This window comes from Strongylocentrotus purpuratus, unplaced genomic scaffold (genome assembly GCF_000002235.5).
Source record: "Strongylocentrotus purpuratus isolate Spur 01 unplaced genomic scaffold, Spur_5.0 spur5_contig_845, whole genome shotgun sequence".
In the NCBI taxonomy this organism is placed as follows: Eukaryota; Metazoa; Echinodermata; class Echinoidea; order Camarodonta; family Strongylocentrotidae; genus Strongylocentrotus; species Strongylocentrotus purpuratus.
The window spans coordinates 1890846-1910592 of NW_022145552.1; the positions used below are offsets into that span (position 1 = coordinate 1890846).

The 19747-nt window shown below is 37.9% G+C and overlaps 2 protein-coding genes and 2 non-coding genes across 4 annotated transcripts; 1 reads left to right on the forward strand and 3 right to left on the reverse strand.

Annotated features, from left to right (window-relative positions):
• Positions 1-544: 544 nt before the first annotated feature.
• On the forward strand, positions 545-3456 carry LOC115926517. The gene is made up of 2 exons (XM_030991304.1): positions 545-1171; positions 2821-3456. Exons 1-2 carry the CDS (start codon positions 545-547, stop codon positions 3454-3456), a joined length of 1263 nt encoding a protein of 420 aa, XP_030847164.1.
• Positions 3457-5342: 1886 nt separating this feature from the next.
• Positions 5343-5413, reverse strand: TRNAE-CUC. Its single transcript has one exon. It is a non-coding gene; the product is annotated as a tRNA-Glu (tRNA).
• Positions 5414-8353: 2940 nt separating this feature from the next.
• Positions 8354-8424, reverse strand: TRNAE-CUC. The gene has a single exon. It is a non-coding gene; the product is annotated as a tRNA-Glu (tRNA).
• A 4432-nt stretch (positions 8425-12856) lies between these two features.
• On the reverse strand, positions 12857-19682 carry LOC115926686. The gene is made up of 2 exons (XM_030991752.1): positions 19349-19682; positions 12857-16377 (listed from the first exon to the last, which is right to left on the reverse strand). Exon 2 carries the CDS (start codon positions 15443-15445, stop codon positions 13988-13990), a length of 1458 nt encoding a protein of 485 aa, XP_030847612.1. The 5' UTR covers positions 15446-16377; positions 19349-19682; the 3' UTR covers positions 12857-13987.
• Positions 19683-19747: the final 65 nt, after the last annotated feature.

Genomic DNA, 19747 nt, shown 5'->3' on the forward strand with positions numbered 1-19747 from the left:
CAGATGGGCCCCAGATTGGATTTTACACGGGGCCATATGGGCCAAGAGGATTCTTAATAGGCTTCATATAGTTATAATGGGTTATATATGGATCACACCGGATGCTTCCGGAGGTCATGCCATTTCGTGATAGACCGTATCGCGTGATCTTTACCACGCGTTTACCTCGTGTTCGTGCTTTGTCCTTTTTGCCGCGAGCGTTTAGATCTACAGTGGACAAAGGACGACACGAGGTCATCCCAAGATCGCTCCTATCGAAAGCCGGGTATTGTGTGATTGCGTGACGTACGTCGGTATCGATTGCCGTTTGTGGATGCAGTGGCTCTCGACCTCTATAAAAGTCGGAGCTAAACTATTATAATTATCATTACGCCAAGAGTTGTGGTTGCTGAGCTGTTGGACTTGTGTAGGCTAAATAAAACCTGTACTGGTTAACTCTAGCTCGTTTAAACTCTGACACTCAAACTCAATGGTTACTGTGAACATGGATCTAATTCTTAGTCCATGCTGTGATCAATGAGCCTGATGAAAATCTATTGACACAATGGATTCCATCGCTAAACCAGTTCTGTACGTTCACTCTTCAGTCCGATGTGATATCTGCGGGAGACAACCTGCTCGACACTATTGTCGTCATGACGCTTGCAAAGAACACATTTACATCTGCGACAATTGCATCTCTGCTCATAACACGTACAATGCACAACACGGTGACTTTCTGCAGTGTGTCGTAGTAAGTGAGGTGAAGAGTAAATGTTGCGAGCCTGGACATTCAGAGCGCCTTGCCGATCACATATGTGTCCCTTGCCAGAAGCCTCTTTGTGATGATTGTCGTGATGACCATCATGATCGAGGGCATGATTTTAATGAGATCCAGAGCGCTGTTGCCGCGACAAAGATCAAGATCAGTAAAAGCTTGGATCAACTGAAAGAGCAAGTGAAACACAAGCAGGAAATGTGCGCTAATGCTTTAGACCTTGTGGCAAGAGATACTGACAAGTTAGATGTGTTAAGTAAGGAAGTGAAAACAAACATCAATGATGTTTGGCGGCTTATTAAGGATCATGAAAGCAAAGTACTACATGAACTTGAAGATGAAAGGCATCAGCTGCTCAAGGATCTATGGTCTTCTATCACACCCATTCAGGACCAAACAGCTGCATCATCCGAAGTAATCTTTGACGCACAAGAATTGATTATTTGCAGATTATTTTCTGACTCAAGTGTATTTTTCTCTCACAGAAATCCACAAACTCTTTTGCAGACTGTAAACTCCGAGTTGACTAATGCGACTTTGTGGATTCATGCAAACAAGTTGTCTTTAAATCTAAAAAAACTAATTATATGCTCTTTAGTAATTCCCTGAGTATATTGCCTGGCAATGTAACGTTTGATGGTGTTGAGATTGAAAGGGTATCTACATTTAAATTTCTTGGCTTGCATATTGATGAACATTTAAATTGGAAGTACCATATTAGTAAGCTTTGTAAATTATTGTCACGAAATACTGGTGTAATTTATAAATTGAAATCTGTGTTCCCGCTGAATATTTTACGTATGTTGTACGCAACTTTAATTTTGCCATATTTGCACTATGGTGTGCTAGCTTGGGGCAACTCATTCAAATCTCAAATGGATAAATTACTACTGGTACAGAAAAGAGTGATACGAATTGTTTGTAATACTTACTATCTTGCGCATACAGATGTTCTTTTTTGTAATAGTGGTGTTTTGAAAGCTGAAGATATTTATCATTTACAACTAGGAGCTCTAATGTATGAATTGAATGCAGGTCTACTGCCAGTGGCCTTGGCTGGAATATTTAAGAAAAATAACCAAGTTCATAATTATTCCACACGACAGGCGCAAGCATATCACTTACCTCTTGTTAGAACGCAATTTGCCCTTACTACTTTGGGGTCCACTGGGCCTAGGTTTTGGAATTCCCTTGAACCAAGAATAGCGCAATCGGTCAGTATTTATGTATTTAAGCGCAAACTGAAGTTACTGTATTTGAGTCGATATCATCTAGATTTATAGTTGTGATCAATATTTAAGAAAATTATTTGCTATATAGGTCAGCTAATTCTACTCCCGTTTCTAACATCCATTCATCTGTCTGTCTTGTTTAGTTTTTGTCTGTATTTCATTCCTGTTGCTCGTAGTATATTCCTGTTCCAGTTGTTTATAGCCATTATTTAGTACTCAGTAGATTTAATTGTACTTATTTATGTTTAATATTTTATCAGTTGTTTAGTTAGTTTAGTTTTGTAATCATTTAAATGTATACATTATTCTTATCTGACGAGTTTGTTCTTTTAGGACATACTCATGAACTACTCATGAGGGACCTTAAATCCACAAGCCTTGCTTTCAACCAAGGTCACCTCATCTTTCTATTGTAACGCCATATTCTGTTCACTTTTTATATTCATGTCATATTTGTAGTGTGTTATGAAAGAAAGATAAATAAAACTTGAAACTTGAAACTTTGAACTTGATGCAACAGAGATCTTATCGAAACAAGATATGATACTACATAGCACCAAGGAGGTAGAGGACCGTGTAAGAATAAGTGATGCGTTGTGCCTCTATCCTGTCAAGAGTAAAATATCACGAATGAGTTTGGTTCCAGATGAGAGAGCCTATGGCCTGGGTCAGGTGATATGCTTATGGGAGCAGGTATGTAGCAATTCATTGAGTGAAGTGGGTAAGGCAGGTTCCTTTCTAGCGCCCCTTCCGAAAGGTGGCTTTGTTCTGGGAGCATCACACAGTGTCTCTCAATCCCATACATCTGCATAAGGTCTGTTTTTTGCTCAGGAGCAGGTTGAAACGAGCCACTACGATACCAGGCTTTCTAGTTATGCAGATAATGGAAAGCTCACTCACTCAAAGGACATTGAAATGCTTCTGGGAAATGGGACATTAAGGGGAATCACTGTTCTTCCTTGCGGTAAAATCGCTGTTCTTGGAAAGCACATTCAGATCTATGGCTCAGATTTAGAGTTTCTTTATGACATTAAACCAGCTGCAGGTCACGACTGGTATTCCATTGATGTTGGGCCATCTGGCACACTCTTAGCTGGTGATTGTCTGAATGGCTGCATTGATATTCTGACCGCAGAAGGCCTGATTGATCACTCCATTTCATGTTCTGGTGTGAAACCTAGGCAGCTTCATGTTCTACCTACTGGAAGTTTTGTCATCTCGCAGCCAGGCATCGAGGACTCTGGACCTATCATCAAAATTCTGAACCCTGATGGCAGTGAAGCATTGTCTCTATCAGACGATTCTTGGCAGTATGTATACTGTTCCGCAGATAACCGTGGTAGTCTTTATGTTGCCAATTTGCAAATAGTGCAGAGCAAAGAGGACACTGATGCTTCAGGGGCAATTAAGGCAAGATTGACTTTTGACAGGTATACTCAACACGGGAAAGAGAGGAAACTATCCTGAAAAATGAAATCATTGAAAATTGTTTATATATCAGCATTGCTGCTCAAAAGGATGGCAACCATGTAGCACTGAGTTCTAAAGATAAGTTCTGGATATTTAGGTAGAATGAAGGGCACAACTAATTGGATACAAGCAAATATAAGGTGTCGACCTGGGTTCAGGTTGTTTCGAGTAGTGATTCGGAAATTATGGATCTGGTGCCAACTAAAATATATTCCGTTTTTGCTTGTTGAAACGACATGTAAATAAATTTGGTCGTCTATCAGATTTGTTTTTAATTGTCGGTCTAGTTCCTTTGCTGAGTTTTTTGTTTGGTTGTAATCGCTGCTGCTGTTTTGAGATATACTTCGGGTGATGGTGGTGGAAGAAGAGTTATACTTCTGGTGGCGGTGGTAGAGGAAGAGATATACTTCGGGTGGCGGTGGTGAAAGAAAAGGTATATACTTAGGGTGACGGTGGTGGAGGAATAAGTATACTTAGGATGGCGTTGGTGGAGGAAAAGGTATACTTAGGGTGGCGGTGGTAGAGGAAGAGATATATACGCAGGGTGGCAGTGATGGAGGAAGAGGTGTATAATTCGAGTGGCGGCGGTGGAGGAAGAGGTTTACTTTTTGCGGCGGTGGTGGAGGAAGAGCTATACTAGTGGTGGCGGTAGTGGAGGAAGAGTATATTTCTCTCTCTCTCTCTCTCTCTCGCTCTCTCTCTCTCTCTCTCTCTCTCTCTCATTCCATCTCTAATGATTCGCCTCTCTCTCTCCATCTGTAATATTTATTATTCGCGTCTCCTTCTCTGTAATGTTACCCCTTTATATACCCTATTCAATACAGGCGAAAATGTCATATAGTGCATTCAATCTCTTTAAACAAAAGAGCCACCTCGGAAATGTTTATTTTCATTTATTTTTACATACTAATATCCTAAGACTAGGCCTTGACAAAATGGAAACAAAACGATTATAAGTAAACGAGGCTGCGGGGAAAGTTGCATTGAAGGAATATACTTAAGAGTTTGAATAAACCTCACAGCAAGACGGGTTTCACTGTTTGTCAACGACCAAATCCCAGCGTTCGGGTCAAAATGAAAGGTCAAATACCATCTGAATGCCCTGGAGTAACTGACGAAACTTTTAAAACGTAAATAAATAGCACACACATATTACTTTGACAGTATAATATCTCTTATTCGTGTGCTTTATATCTCTGTTATGTATGCCTCTCTCTCTCTCTCTCTCTCTATTCCTTCCTTCCTTCCTTTCACCTCCCCCCTTCTCTCTCTTTCTCTCTCTCTAACCCTTTATGTCTCCATCCCTCCCTCCCACCATTTTTTTAAAAAATAAATACATTTAATTGTTCATTCAATGCGCAAAAAATAATAACAGATTGATAATAAATATGATTAAACATAATGACAATATATTGAAGTTACATTACAAATAATATATGCGTTTAGTTACTAATTATCAGAGAAACATAACAGAATTATATACAGTTGGAAGTTATTAATATGATATGTTGTGAACTGAATGAATAAAATTCTAAACAAGAGACTCACACACACGCACACACACGCACAAACACGCAGACAGACACACATACAATCTAACCTATCCACCGCCCCCCCCCCCTCCTCCCCTTCTCCTTCTATATCCCCAAACTCCTAAATTCCACTTCCATGTCCCACTAACTAAATTATACAAACTATATTAATTATGACAGTTGTCCCATTTCCTGGAGTGAAGTGGCAAGGTGCCTCTCTTCTCCGCTAGTTCCATTTCTTCTTGTCTAATTTCTATTTTTTTTAAACTAATTCTTGAGGAATTTTGTGATCATGAAACGACAGGAATGATGTCAGTCAGAGATACAATAAAATATAAAAGATTATTTTGCTTCCCACACCGGAATCGAACCCGGGCCACGGCGGTGAGAGCGCCGGATCCTAACCACTAGACCATATGGGATCACATACATAAGTTGTTGTTCTTCTTGTTCTTGTTCTTGGGGTGGGGGAGGGGGGGATTTAGGATGATTCAAATGATTTTATTTCTCATGCTAAACATAATACAATGAATAATTATAGTACAAAGTATAGGCAATTAAACGACAAATATAATAGAAAAAGCACGAGAATAGGAACTAACTAGAAGAGAAGTGTTAGTTCATCAGATGCTGTTTTACCAAAGAGATACCAGCTTGTAATATCCTCCTTGGTTTTACAATGTAACATGAATAAAGTATGCTTAGAAATCAATAAATAGACAAATATGTAGCAAAGAAATTATAGATTTTTGTTTGGGGGGAGGGGAAATAAAAAAGTGGAAAAAGGAAGAAAGATACAAAAAAGGAAAATGAAAGATTGCAAAAGCTCTAGAAAAAGTAGGTTAGATCAGTAGAATGAGCGAGAAAGAGATTGAGTCGAGAGTCAAACAAACCGAGATTCTTGTGTGTTTAAAAGTTTAATTTTTATCTTTTTTTTTTTAATGTGTATAGACTGGTACTTTGTTTAAGAGATGGATATATGTTATATCAAAATACTGGACCGGTGTAAACAATTGATTTTTGTGCGAAGGCCGTTCTCATTCGATGGGATGTCCAATCAGAAAAGATTATATCCGCCTGGCTAGACCAGAACTGTAAATATTTCTGTAGGCAAAACGGTTCTTCGAGTTTTACATCAATGATAATTAGATGGCGCTGTTTCTTTTTCTCTGGCTCAAATATTGATTCAGTGAGGCCCAGGAGGGTTTGATTAAATTTAGTTGAATCGTCTGGTTGTGATACCCATTATATCAATCTTAACACTTTTGTTTCCATTCGATTTCGTCCCGCAACTGCCTAATCAATCTTGCTCAACTCATAAAAGTTGTTTTCGTCTTTGATCATTCATTTTCGAACTTTGTCCAATCAATTTCAATGATTTACATCCAATTTCGTCAAAATCAAATCGAGTTCGTCATCCTCGGCTACCAACATACTACACCAGGCGCGTACACAATTTCTCTAACCCCCCCCCCCCCCCTTTTGGAATTTTTTTTTTTATTTTTTTTTATTTAAAAAAAAAAAAAAAAAAAATATTCCCGTGGTTGACCTAAAAAAGCTGACCTTAAACCCCCCCCCCCCCAACGGAGCAAAATGTCAAATTTTCAAATTTCGAGACCCCCCCCCCCCCCCCCAAAAAAAAAAAAAAAAAAATGTGTCCTCTTATCCCCCCCCCCCCCCCCCCCCCCCCCCCCCCCCCCCCCCCCCGCTTATTCAGCGGCTGGCTGAGTCGTAGCGAAATTTTCGGCCCGATTTATAAATGTTAAACCCCCCCCCCCCTTGAAAAAATCCTGCGTACGCGCCTGTACTACACTGCATGATTGAATCAATTTCGCCATTTTCCAATCGATTTAGTCAAAAGCATCATTCCAGTTCGTCTGTCGTTGTTTGCTTAAACATCATACTTTGCAGTTGGGTGTCATGGTCTAAATATTAATTTGCGAGCGAGATTTGTGAGATGGCAGTGCGAAAAATTACATCTTATAAAGAGGAAAACCCAAATTCTGATAGGGGTATAAGCACATTCTCATAACAGAAGACTGAAAAGACCTTTGATAATTAACATGATTACAATCATTTATAAATGCGGGCGAGCGTAGCTTTAATTAGGGCACGTTTAGTGAGGAGAAAAAGTTACATTCATTCATGTTAGACATGAATGAATTAGATAATAACAAATCGCCCCTTACCATTTTTACATCTCGTTATCAAATTATTCTAAATGCATGACAAAACATGTAGGCCTTTACTAATTATTAGAGAAACATAATTATGTACAGTTGGAAGTTATTACTCACTTATAATACTATAATATGTTGTGAACTGAATGAATAATATTTCAATAACACACGCACACACACTCAGACAGACACATACACATACAATCTTACCTATCACCCCCCCCCCCCCCTTCCATACCCAAAACTCCCAAATTCCCCTCCCTTTCCGAATACAGCCACATCTACACGGTCGTTGGAAATCCAGTCTCTTCCATGTCCCTATAACAACTTTATATAAAATGTTTGAGTCTATGATAGAAATGTTTGCCTCGCCGTCCTGGACTACGGAAGTTGTCCCATTTTCTGAAGTGAAGTGTTAAAGTGCTTCTCGATCTCCTTCGCTAATTCCATTTCTTCTTGTCTATTTAAAAAAAATAAATATACTTGTACCTTTAAAGTGACTCATTGTGACTCATTGTTGAAGGTTGATGGAAAAAATGCCTAATTTGTGTATGAAATGTTACTTATTATATTCCTTTTATACTGTACTAACCCTCTAACATGCACAAAATCTTGAAAAACTTCTCCGAACCACAAAGATATTTATGGTTTTATTTGAAGGCGTCACTGTGCGATACCCTCTAACATTAAATTCTCCCAACCATTTTTAAATTTTCCTAAAGTTTTTTTCATGAAAATAAGGCCCAAGTCAGTCTTTTTAAAATCTTTCAACACTTAACTGTCGGGGATGGTATATAGAGCCAATTCATTGCATTGTGACAATTAACATTCACATTAAATGTAATTAAATTGTAATAATATATAGTTGGAAGATTTATGGAATCGATCAGATCAGTTTTTCCCAATTGTTATCATTAATAATTGTCAGTTTTCACTCAAACTTTCAGATTATCTTTAAGTGTACATCTAGCATTGAAGTAACTACCTTAGCACCCTTTGCTTTCATCTGAACAATGTTACCAAGTCCCTCTCCCCTCCGCTAATTTCATTTCTTCTTGTTTATTTTCTAAATTTTCTTGTTTTTAACTCCTGAGGAATTTTGTGATCGTTATAACGATATGAATGATGGCAGACAGAGATTCAATAAAATATACCTTTAAAGAGCAAAAAAGATTATTTTGCTTCCCACACCGGAATCGAACCCGAGCCACGGCGGTGAGAGCGCCGGATCCTAACCACTAGACCATATGGGATCACATATATGAGTAATCGTTCTTGTTGTTTTTTCTTTGTTGTTGATGTCGGTTTTAAGTGCGGGTTCATAGAAAATCACAAATATGGCAAATAGCGTATTACTAAACACTGGTATGCTAACAGATGGCCATCATGCAAGTTTTAGGTCAACTACATATCGGGGGATTTATTTAAAAAATACAAATAAAACAACCTCCATAGCATCTGGGATATGCGAGAGATTCGCCGGGAAATAACGATGTTTTATGCCGTCACAATATGAACCAATTCTGCCCAAGCAGACGACATCCCATAAAGAATGAACATAATTGCAATGCTTTTATTTCTCAAAATATAATGAGTTTAGTGTATAAAAATGTGATGGAATTTTACACCATTCAAAAAGGGATATGACCCCTATTCTGATAACTAAATTCTTTTGTTTGTAAAATGTAAATACACAGGATAGGGGTTAATGAACAATCAAAGAAACCACACTTTCAAATTAAAAAAACTCCAGAATGATAGCATGGACGTCATTTGTTCCCTCTTTAAACGCCGAACGTACCTCGGTGTATGCAGCTGAAAATACAATGGCGTCTTATTTTGTTTACAAGCGACGGATTCCTTTTTTTTTTTAATCCTTGCAATTTTCATCAAAATAATACCATGCACGGGGTTTAGAGTTGGGCAACAGATTAAATATTTAGCCTGAGGGCATTGAAGTAAGAGAAATAACTGGAACAAAAATGACAAAACAGGCACTGAAATTGTGTGAGATGTCATGGAACATCGTCTGCTTGTGCACATCATGTTCAACATGTGACGTCATATCTCAGCAGCGACCGGAGAGCTTTTCAGGTGCTATGTCGGGGCTATATCTAAGCGTTTTGTAATTGTTAATAATCATTACTTCGAATGTTTCCAAGCATTGGCTTTTGATAACCTTGGCCAATCAAAGTTTCACCTTTGCAATAATGACATTAAAGTTAGTTTTTTAAATCAATGAACCTTCTCTTTAAGGATGTCCAATCTGAAAAGATTATATCCGCCTGGGCGCCTGGCTATACCAAAGAAATGTAAATACATGTAGTTCTGTGGGCTATACGGTTCTTCGAGTTATTCATCAATGATAATTAGATGGCGCTGTTTCTTTTTCTCTGGCTCAAATATTGATTCAGTTAATTGTGATACCCATTTTATATCAATTTTGAACTTTTATTTCCATTCAATTTCGTCCCGCAACTGCCTAATCAATCTTGCTCATCTCATAATTATAGTCGAGTTCGTACTATGATTAAATCAATTTCGTCGTTTTCAAATTGATTTCGTCAAAGCGTCAATCGCTGTTACAAGGTCTTGCCTATGCGACGAATTGTGATGACTTACTCTTGAAATTGATTGCTCAAGGACGATTTTGGAATTTAGTACATTCTGCAGCAGACTTCCATTGTGAAACGACTCGAAAGAAACTTAACGAAAAAGAATGGACACCTACTAAAATTAACTTTGACAACTTTGCACGATCCCGGATTCCTAGGAAGAAATTAAAGTGTTTGTGATTAAAAAAGTGACGGGAAATCCAATGCTACACATTTAGCATGCCAACCTGATGAAAATTATCTATCTCTCTCTCTCTCTGTATAATCTCTCTCATTCTTATCCCTCACTATCTCTGAGTCATCCCCTCTCTCACCACCTCTCTCTCTCTCTCTCTCTCTCTCTCTCTCTCTCTTTCTCTCTCTCCTTCTTCCTCTCTCTCTCTTTCTGTCCATCTGCTCTCTCTTTAGACAGAGTAAATATTTAGAAATATCCTAACGCAAAAGTTGTGGCAGTGGAAATGACTAGATCAATAATTGCAAGTCTTCGAACTCATCACCTATATTTGTGTTATCAATAGACCTAATCTTTTTCTTCTTATTTTAATGTTCTTAGGTTGAATTTAATACACGGAATGATCATCCATTGATACAGCAAGTGCATTTACAACTTTACCATAATTCAACTCGCACTAAAATGCCGTTTCACATGAAAAGTCGCTTGTGGACATAATAGTCTGGGAAGAAGCCAGAGCTATATTTGTTCGACAAGTAAGACAATATTTGATGAGAAGGACGCTCTGATATCAAACCTTTTAAGTCTTCAATTATCGAATTGAATAATTTAAGTGCTTTTCAGTTATTGAAAGGCTTAGAACACATAGTAGTATTGACTCGATCTAGCAGTGCTCTATTCATGTTCCTGCATTCGGTGATCGGAAAAATAAGGAAGGGGTTTACAACAAAAATTATCATAAACAGCGGGGCACATATTCATAACAAGGACTTCTTTCTTGGCATTTTGAAAGATATATTTTGTTGTTTTATTATAGAAAATATAGGCTTAGATGGGTTTAACTGATATTGGAATAATTATATCGAGCTAATTAAGTGATACAGTTTAGAGCAACGTGATCAGGAAGCTTGGTTCTTTTTTTCTTCTTCTTATGTCAGAATCTTGTAGATTGATCAAATCACCATTTTCACCTCCACCTTTTTATTCTCCCCCGCTATACCTTCTGATATTCTTCCTTCTCCTTTCCTGGTATTCCCTCCTCATTCTTCTTCTTCTCCTTCTCTCCCTTGCCCTTCCTTTTCTCCTTCTCCTTCTTCTTCTTCCTCTTAACAGTCTTTCATGTTCACGAATGTTATGCCGAAGCTTTTCTGCTACATGTTCGTGTCTCATACAGTAGGCCCATTTAAATAAAATAACTATATAAATTATCTTGTGCTGCTTGATAATTTAAGTACCTAAACAAAGGAAGGAGTTCCTATCTTTATACTCCAGCATTCAAAACCGTTTAATTACATAATATCAATGAAAAGTAAACAAGAAACGTTTGGGAAATATGATTCACTTTAAGTGTAGTTACACTGAGATGTAGGCCTACAATAATCTATTATACGAAACACGGATAAGAATTGCGGAATAAACAAACACAATTAATCTTTTTCTTTTTTGCAATAGAAGGCACATCATTTATTTCCTGAAGTATAACACATGCAAAACATATCAATGAAAAGTTTAAAAAAAAAAAAAAAAATCGCTTTGGAAATATGATTCACTTTAAGTACAGTTACACTGAGATGTACAATAATCTATTGAACGAAAGACGGATAAGAATTACGGAATAATCGATTTTTTTTTTCTTCTATAAAAGGCACATCGATTAGTTCTTGAAGGATCACACATACAATAATAATTGTAACGATGGCCAATATAGTGCCATTTACACAATATATTTCTTGTATTGTTCATCGGAATATCTCGCAATATTCATATTATTGCTCGCATCAGACTCAATACAATGCAATTAAATATATATTAGACATTTTGGCGATATAGCACATTGCGAGGAAAAGAAATGATGTATTCAAAATGACAAATCAAACTACAATCCTACAAAAAAAGATTGAGATAGTGAAAGCAAATTCACGTCACTCTATTTTCCTGATCGTGCATAAATACAAATTCCTTCCCCTCCCACTTAAAAATATAATCCTCACAAAATTAGTTATGAATGAACAAATTAAATTAAATTGAAGAAAAAAAAGGTGTTTGGTGCGCTCGATATAGATCCCCCCCCCCCCCAAAAAAAAAGTCTTCTTCAATGGAAACATTTCAGTGTTTTTTTTTTTTAAATTTACAGGCAACTATATTTACACTACACCGACCAACCAGACGAAAGTAAGAAAACACACGAAGATTTTCCACTGCAGTATATTCCTATCATTATTGTTTCTATCTTTTCAAGTATAGGTAATTTGATTTTGAAATGAAAACAAAATGACAGAAAACAAACGATTGTAAATCATGAATCTTAGTATAGCAATATCTCACACAATGGTTGCTTACGATATTCAATATTTGATGTCCGCTGTCCAGTCTATCTCTGATAGTTGGACTCAATGTTTACAAATCTGTTTACATCATGTTATCCCGGATAATTTCGAGCACAGGACGAATTTTGAAAATGTCAAAACACTTGTGGACATTTTCAAAGCTATAGGTATAGAGATCACTAAGCACGTTCTACTGTGATAGAAAGAAAGAGGATTTTTAACAGAGCGATCAATAACAATTGAGGATAAAGAAGGAGAGATAGGCTAGAGTATGACTTTATCCCTTGTGCAAATACACCTGCAAGGACAGTAATAAATAAAATTGAAGAGTCGATTCAATCACTACATATACATCGTGTTTATAGTTCTGTCCCGTTTAACAGAATGTAACAACGTGAAATTTGGAGGTATAATTTGTTTCTGGAACATATTCAAACAAATATTACGCAGGACAGAAAAGTGAATGCGGAATGGAAAGATTGTTTTCTTCCGTTAATAATTGTAATTAAATAATAATGAAACGACTAATCATCACTCAAACAGTTTGCTACTACACGGCCTATTTTTATGAATTTAATTCTGATATCGCCTGCCTAATTTATACAAAATCCCGACCTGTGTATAAAAACATTATACATCTTGAATCATCACATCATAAATTTCGTAACATTTCCCACTTTGGTGCTAAAAAAGACCGTGATGCTACACACTTAAAGGACGTTTCGACACTCACAATATTATTGAAGTTTACACTAAGAACTGTCGGTTACATTTTTGTTCTCAATAACGATTAACATTCAGCTAATAAAAGAAGGAAATCATGTATTAATGCCAATTCGCGTTTCCAAAATAGTAGAGACCTAGTAGTAGTCTTTAAACAGTGGCGGAGCCAGAGCATGTTTATGGTGGACATGGGTTCCGATTTTATCAAGCAAAGAAAAAGGGCTGCTTATAATTTGTTTCGATGATAAAGCAACAAAAATCGTGGGGGGATTGCCAGCCCCCTTTGAGCGCCCCTAGTCCTAATACTGTAATCTTAAGATGAACAGAATGTGTTCCTCTCTTTTATAGACTTGGATGCCTAAAACTGACAAATACATTCCAGTTGTCACCCACCAAGTTGTGGATAAAACCATTTTAATCTGACACAAGAACAAATTGTGCTTTCTGATAAAATAGTCAATGACTCAAGGGCCACATACCCCATCCTTTAAATCTGACTTGCACCAAAACAAATCGGAAGTAACTAAAACAAGATAAGAGCATGAAAAGGAGGAGTGCGATCACTAGAAAATAATTTTGGGATAGAAAGATGGGTGTAGAAGATATTGGCCCTGGGAGTAGAAAAAGAAGAAATAATTTGACAAACCATGCAAGTACTCATTCCTTTTTTGCGAATCAAATTGAAATAGACTTATTTTCAATAATATTAGGTAGATTAGGTAATTAACATTGATCCCTAATTATTGCTGACTATGGTCACATCAAGAAATACCACTACATAATCCATTTCAGCTAAAGTAAAGGAATTAGTCAAATACAGAATCTGATGTGGTACACTTAACTTTCAATAAGCCATAGTGCAAGATAGACATGATGTGTTTACATATTGGCTATAAAAACAAAGCAAGTTATAAAAGTAAAGCAATATTGTTGAAACCAATCAAGCAATGCAGTGAATACATTATCTTTGTAGAGAACATCACGAAACTGTGATGTTCGGCAAAGGTTCTTGCTTTTGAGATGAAGTTTGACTGTCCTTTTTCTTCTTGTTCCGACCCCCCTCCGATTCGTCCTCTTGCATGGCAGACAACGCCTCCTTAGATGTATCATCCGGATGTGCAGACATCGTCGAAGTCTTCCGTCGCGAGACCTTCCTTCGATGCCCGCGGTCTCCGTCGCCCACGGGTTCGGAGATGCTATTCAACCTGTGTTTTCCTCGAGGATTTTTTCCTTTTCCTTTTCCTCCTCGCGTCGCTCGCATGATGAACGCAAGCGTCGACATCTTTGTCCGTTGGCCAGATCCATCCACGTCAGCGTTTATATCTGGCAGGGTTGGTGCTTTGGCGGGCTGCCGAAAGTTTGCCTGATTTTGGATCGAGTACGCATCCATCATCGTCGCCCATGTCCTCTGTAAATGACGATTGCTGCTCTTGCTCTCTGCATGCCCGACAGGCTTATGTTGTCTGCTGGATACAAACGATTGCGCGTATTGCTTGTCGTCTGCCGTTTGTGATGCGAGCCCCAGGAGTGTGATGGCAGAGTCGATTGACTTTGTTCTAAGATCGACGTCGTTGCCGTTTGGGAAGGGATATTGCGAGAGGTTGTTTGATTGAGATAAGCTTGGTAATCGCATGGGATGGTTGTCGATCGGAGGGGTACTGTCAGTCGGCAAGGATGATGTCGGTGACGATACTGAAGATTTGATGTTCGAATTTTTCGTGGTAAGATTTGGCATGAAAACAGTTTTCGATTTCATCTTAGAGATTTTTTCTTTTCGCCTCGTGGCATGATCTATAGGTGGACAGATCATGTATCGTTCTCGGGACATTTTCTTGGCGTGGGCTTGCTCTTCTTGTTCTCTGCGTCTTGCAGCCTCGGCCCACCCCTCGGCGTTCATGTGCATTTCGCGGTCACATATACGCGGATTGGCTTTCCCTCTGGTGATCAGTGTGTCAGCAATGTCCGTCAACCCCAGACGCCTGGCGTACAAAAGCGGCGTCAGACCATCATTGTCGGGTACATCAACGCTCTGCTGTCTCAAATTAATGTGATCAAGGACCTTATTCACAATCTCCGCATCCTCGCTAGCCACCGCATGATACAGAGCATTCCTGCCATGTTTGTCGCGTCCCATCATGTTCACGGCGCTCACCCCGGCCTTCTTCAAGATGATCTCCATCAGATCTAGAAAACCCAGACGACAGCAATGATGAAAAATTGTGACGTCATCATCATCCGATTCAAGCATCTCGGCACCGTGATGGACGAGGAACCTGAACATGTGCCTGCGCTTTTCATCGTCATGTATGCCCAGGGTGACCATGAGGGGGGTCCTTCCATTGTCCAGCTTGTTATTGATATTGACCCCCTGGTCAAGCAAGGCTTTTATCTGGCGGTAACGCAGACGGACAATCGCTTCGGTCAGCCTCTGGGCCATCGTCTCAAATGAAATCTCTTTCTGACCGATCACAAATCATATTTTTTTGTTCAGCAGCAATTTCGTTCTCATACTCTGCGGGCTATACAGATCAATATGATCTATATCTACAGCCCCTCGATGAAATAAAACGGCTCAGAATCAGTCGGGTAAATCTTTCATGAATACACTCACTGTGCTCAATCCTTAATTTTAATCAAAATGTAGCCAATGAACGACACGCACGCAATAGCTCAATTAGTATTTTCACCGCTGTTGATTAATTTCAATGCGATTCGATAGCGAGCCTCTCATGGTAGCAGTGCAACCACAGAACATCAGCGGTTGATTTGTAATAAATAAAAGTAATTCATTTCACGGAGTGAAATGTTTAACGATTTTGTCACTCTCCTTTTCTCAGCACAAAGCGATGTCAAATCAAAATTAACATGTAATACAAACAATCTTGTATTGGTATTCCGAAGAGAATAGGCCCAGGTGGTCCATGTTTGCTTTTGTCAAAACGTAAAAACTAGACTGACAAAACTAAATCTGTCCAGAAGATTGCATTTACACATTCACTGTCATAATCTACGCCTGACGTCTCACCCTCCAATGCAATCGAAATGACAAATGACAATTCATGGGGAAAAGACACTTGTTGTCTGCTCCGAGTCTTCCCACGTATTGTACATGTATTTCCTCCTTACTTTGAAGTACCTCTCTCTGTGCAATGGTGGATGGTGCACTTGTCGTGTGCAAGGTCAAGAGTCATTCATATCAAGTTCGTCTGTCTGTCTCCCTTTCTCTCTCTCCCTCTCTGTCTGTCTTTCTCCTTCAACCCTCAGCTAACTGACTCCATTTCTCTTCTCCTCCAGCAGCCGCGGTGTTTGTTGATCGGTTGCCATGGTGATGCCTCAAATCACTCTATTATTTAAAAGTGACGTGACAATCTAGTGCATGCACAAAAGGAAATAAAAAGAGAAAACGATCAAATTGTCATGAGTGCAATGTGTGCTCATAATCTGGTTGATGTATTGTTACATGGATCATCAATACTTTTCAAATTTGTAGCGCATTAAGTCACACAATGAACTTCCCACTGAAAGGCATTTCTTTGAGAGCAGGCCGATGAACACATGACATGACTGTCGCGACATATACCACATAAGTAATTTTAAAGAAACAAGAAGTGCTATGAATTTGGAATGCCCCGGCATGCATGCTCCTGCGATAACTGCCCAGGGTTTTACTTTGTCAAAGTTACAGGGTTAGGGTTCCAATCGGATTTTAGTTTAGGTTCAGGGTAAGGTATAATATTTGATCAAGGGCTGAGGTTGGGAAATCGGTAAGTGCGGGATATTTGCCGAGGAACAATTATTGTCAAATTAGTTTTGAGGGGCGAGCGTGAGAAACAAGATTGATGACCTTCAATAAGCCGTCCTATTTTGCCAAACATATTGATATCACCATGACGAACCAATATTACCATTTGTGAAGAAGTAAATATCAACACAACAAGAGGAAATTGATTTTTTAATAAATCATGGTTAGATCTCCATTATAGAAATCAAGATAAGAGGCCTAATTTCAAATGAACAGCTCAAAGAATAAACATAGATGTGAAGATTTATCTTACTATTACAATTTACATGTGTCAACATTTATGAACGAATACAACCGCTTGTGAAGGAAAAAACACAATATTTGGAAATTGATTTTGAATAAATCATGATTAGATCTCCTTTATAAAATCGAGATAAGCGACATATAGGCCCCGTTGCATGAAACTTACTATTGATGGTAACTTTGCCATCGATGGCAACTACCATGGTAACAGGGCTCAACAGCCAATCAAAGTTGTCCATGGTAGTCCACCATTTCTCCACTCCAACGTATTCAGAACATAGCAGTCTCATTACCAAAACCAGAAAATATGAACACATAACTCCTATTCTTAGATCTCTTTATTGGCTACCTATTTCAACTCGCATAGGGCAGTTTTGTTTAGAGTAAGTTTCTAATTATCTGTAATGTTATTATTACTAGTTACCATTGGTGACAAAGTTACCATCGATGGTAAGTTTTTGGGCAACGGGGCCCAGATTTCAAATCAATAGCTCTCGCTCAAAGAATAAACATAGATGTGAAGATTTATCTTACTATTACCAACATTTACAAACCAATATTACCATTTGTGAAGAAGAAAATACCAACAAAACAAGTAGATATTGATTTTAAATAAATCATGATTAGATCTCCAGTATTAACAAAATCAAGGTAAGAGGCCTAATTTCAAACGAACAGCTCTCGCTCAAAGAATGAACATAGATTTGAAGCTTTATCTCATTATGTACTCAAAGGAGACCGTAGGCGCGAAGAAATCTATCAATTAAATTAGACATTCAATAACACATTTTTTCTTGCTACATAATCATACATGTAGTAGAGACCTATCATAGTCCACATGCTAAGTTCTAGTGTGCATACCAAATTTTGTCAATTCAGAATGACAATATGATAAACGACTATGTACACACTATAATCATGAATGTCATTATAATCAAGTACAACTGTTATACAAAGGAGTAATAGTTTACGTTGACAATTTAACCTTGAAATACTTGTCAACATATATGTAGTTGCATAGAATAAGACGATCTAAGACACCAAAATATTGATCTGTTTTATTGATTATAGGTTTCACAACCGCTTCTATCAGCCATGTTCCTTTGGCCATTGACCAAACAGAACGTAATTACAGCACATGGGAATAAAGGGTATAGTATTGATTTACACCCGAGTGTAAAAGTTTGATCCAATAATATTGATTAAAATCCGCCACGATAGGAGTATAAATTCCTAGAACCATACAATGTTTCATAATCGGTTAATTCAGAGTTGGTACCTATCTTTACCAACCGTTAGAGGTTATAAGAACAAGATAGAAGTTATTATGAATTTAAGAGTCAGTAATATGAGTTGGTACAACAGTTAATGAAACCTAAAACAGAGAAAAGAAATCATCCTTTAAACATGATTTGGTATTCCCATAAAACTGAACATGATGATGAATCATTTTTAAAGTTAAAAGGTTATGAAAAAATGGGTGCATCCGAATTGTATGAACAGTAACAACAACCTAAAGAAAATATTTAGTTTGTGTATTTCCATTCGAATGTCCTCGACATGGTGTCCTTGAACATGATTTTATACCCTCTCTATAACTTGTAGGTTTATTTTAACATGTTTTACATTTAGTAATAGTACAGTTCCATTTCCTCATACATTTATGCGTGTAATGTACACTTTGATATATGGCTACATAAAATATGTCTACGTATGCGTTGGAAAGTTTGTGAGGTGCTAAAAGGACATTCCACGTTTATTAATAGGAATTTCCCTGTTAATGCCATTTGATATGGTTTCCAATTTTACCTGTTATTCAATCTTTGAATAACACTTTTCTTAATTATAAGCGATTCAAAAATAATCTGGTAAACTAGCTATAATACCTATTACTTTCGTAAAGAAGGCATTCCTTTTATACATGCAATATACTGTACGTATACAACATACTAGCTCAAATAGTGATCTAAATTTGTTCGTGAATTCGTTTCTCTATACTCAAAAGATTTCAACTATATACCTTTAGAATAATAAATCTATGTGAAGATTATAATATTTAGGTTATATTCCCTTTCTCCCTGAACATCTTATAGTGTGGCAGTAGCCTAGATCTTTAAAGTTGTATAAACATCCGTGGATTTGAAAGATACCTTTAAACACATTATACTTTGGAGTTTACACCCTTTATGTGCGTTATAGTTGGGTGTTTACGACAACTTTTATGGATTCTAGCCATTATTCCAACAAGACACGTACACTACGACAAGCAAACAAGTTCTTCAAAATCCAACTTACCTTGCCAACTGCTATTTCCATGTAGTACCGGAATTGATGTGAGCAATTTCATGTAATTTAAAGCACATGCGTGAATAGAAAGGTGCCGACGGATACAAATATATAAAACAAGACTTCTCTGTGGATATTGATCGTGTCAAGCGGTTGCTAAGTGTCTGTGCCTGCGGGCCAGGCGGGCATGGTAGCAAATTCGAACATCCTAATTGTTCCACAGATGGTTGCACGAAGTGAATACCAGATTAAACTTTAACAGAGCGGCGCCGGATCCCCTATAAGCACGATTATTCGAGGGACTGAAGCACCGATGAAATACATAAGTACGCACTCAAGTATCCTTCTTCAAAAATTAACTGGGCAGCCGACGGGCGCTCTCAGCGTCGATAGCAACTGTGTGTGTGT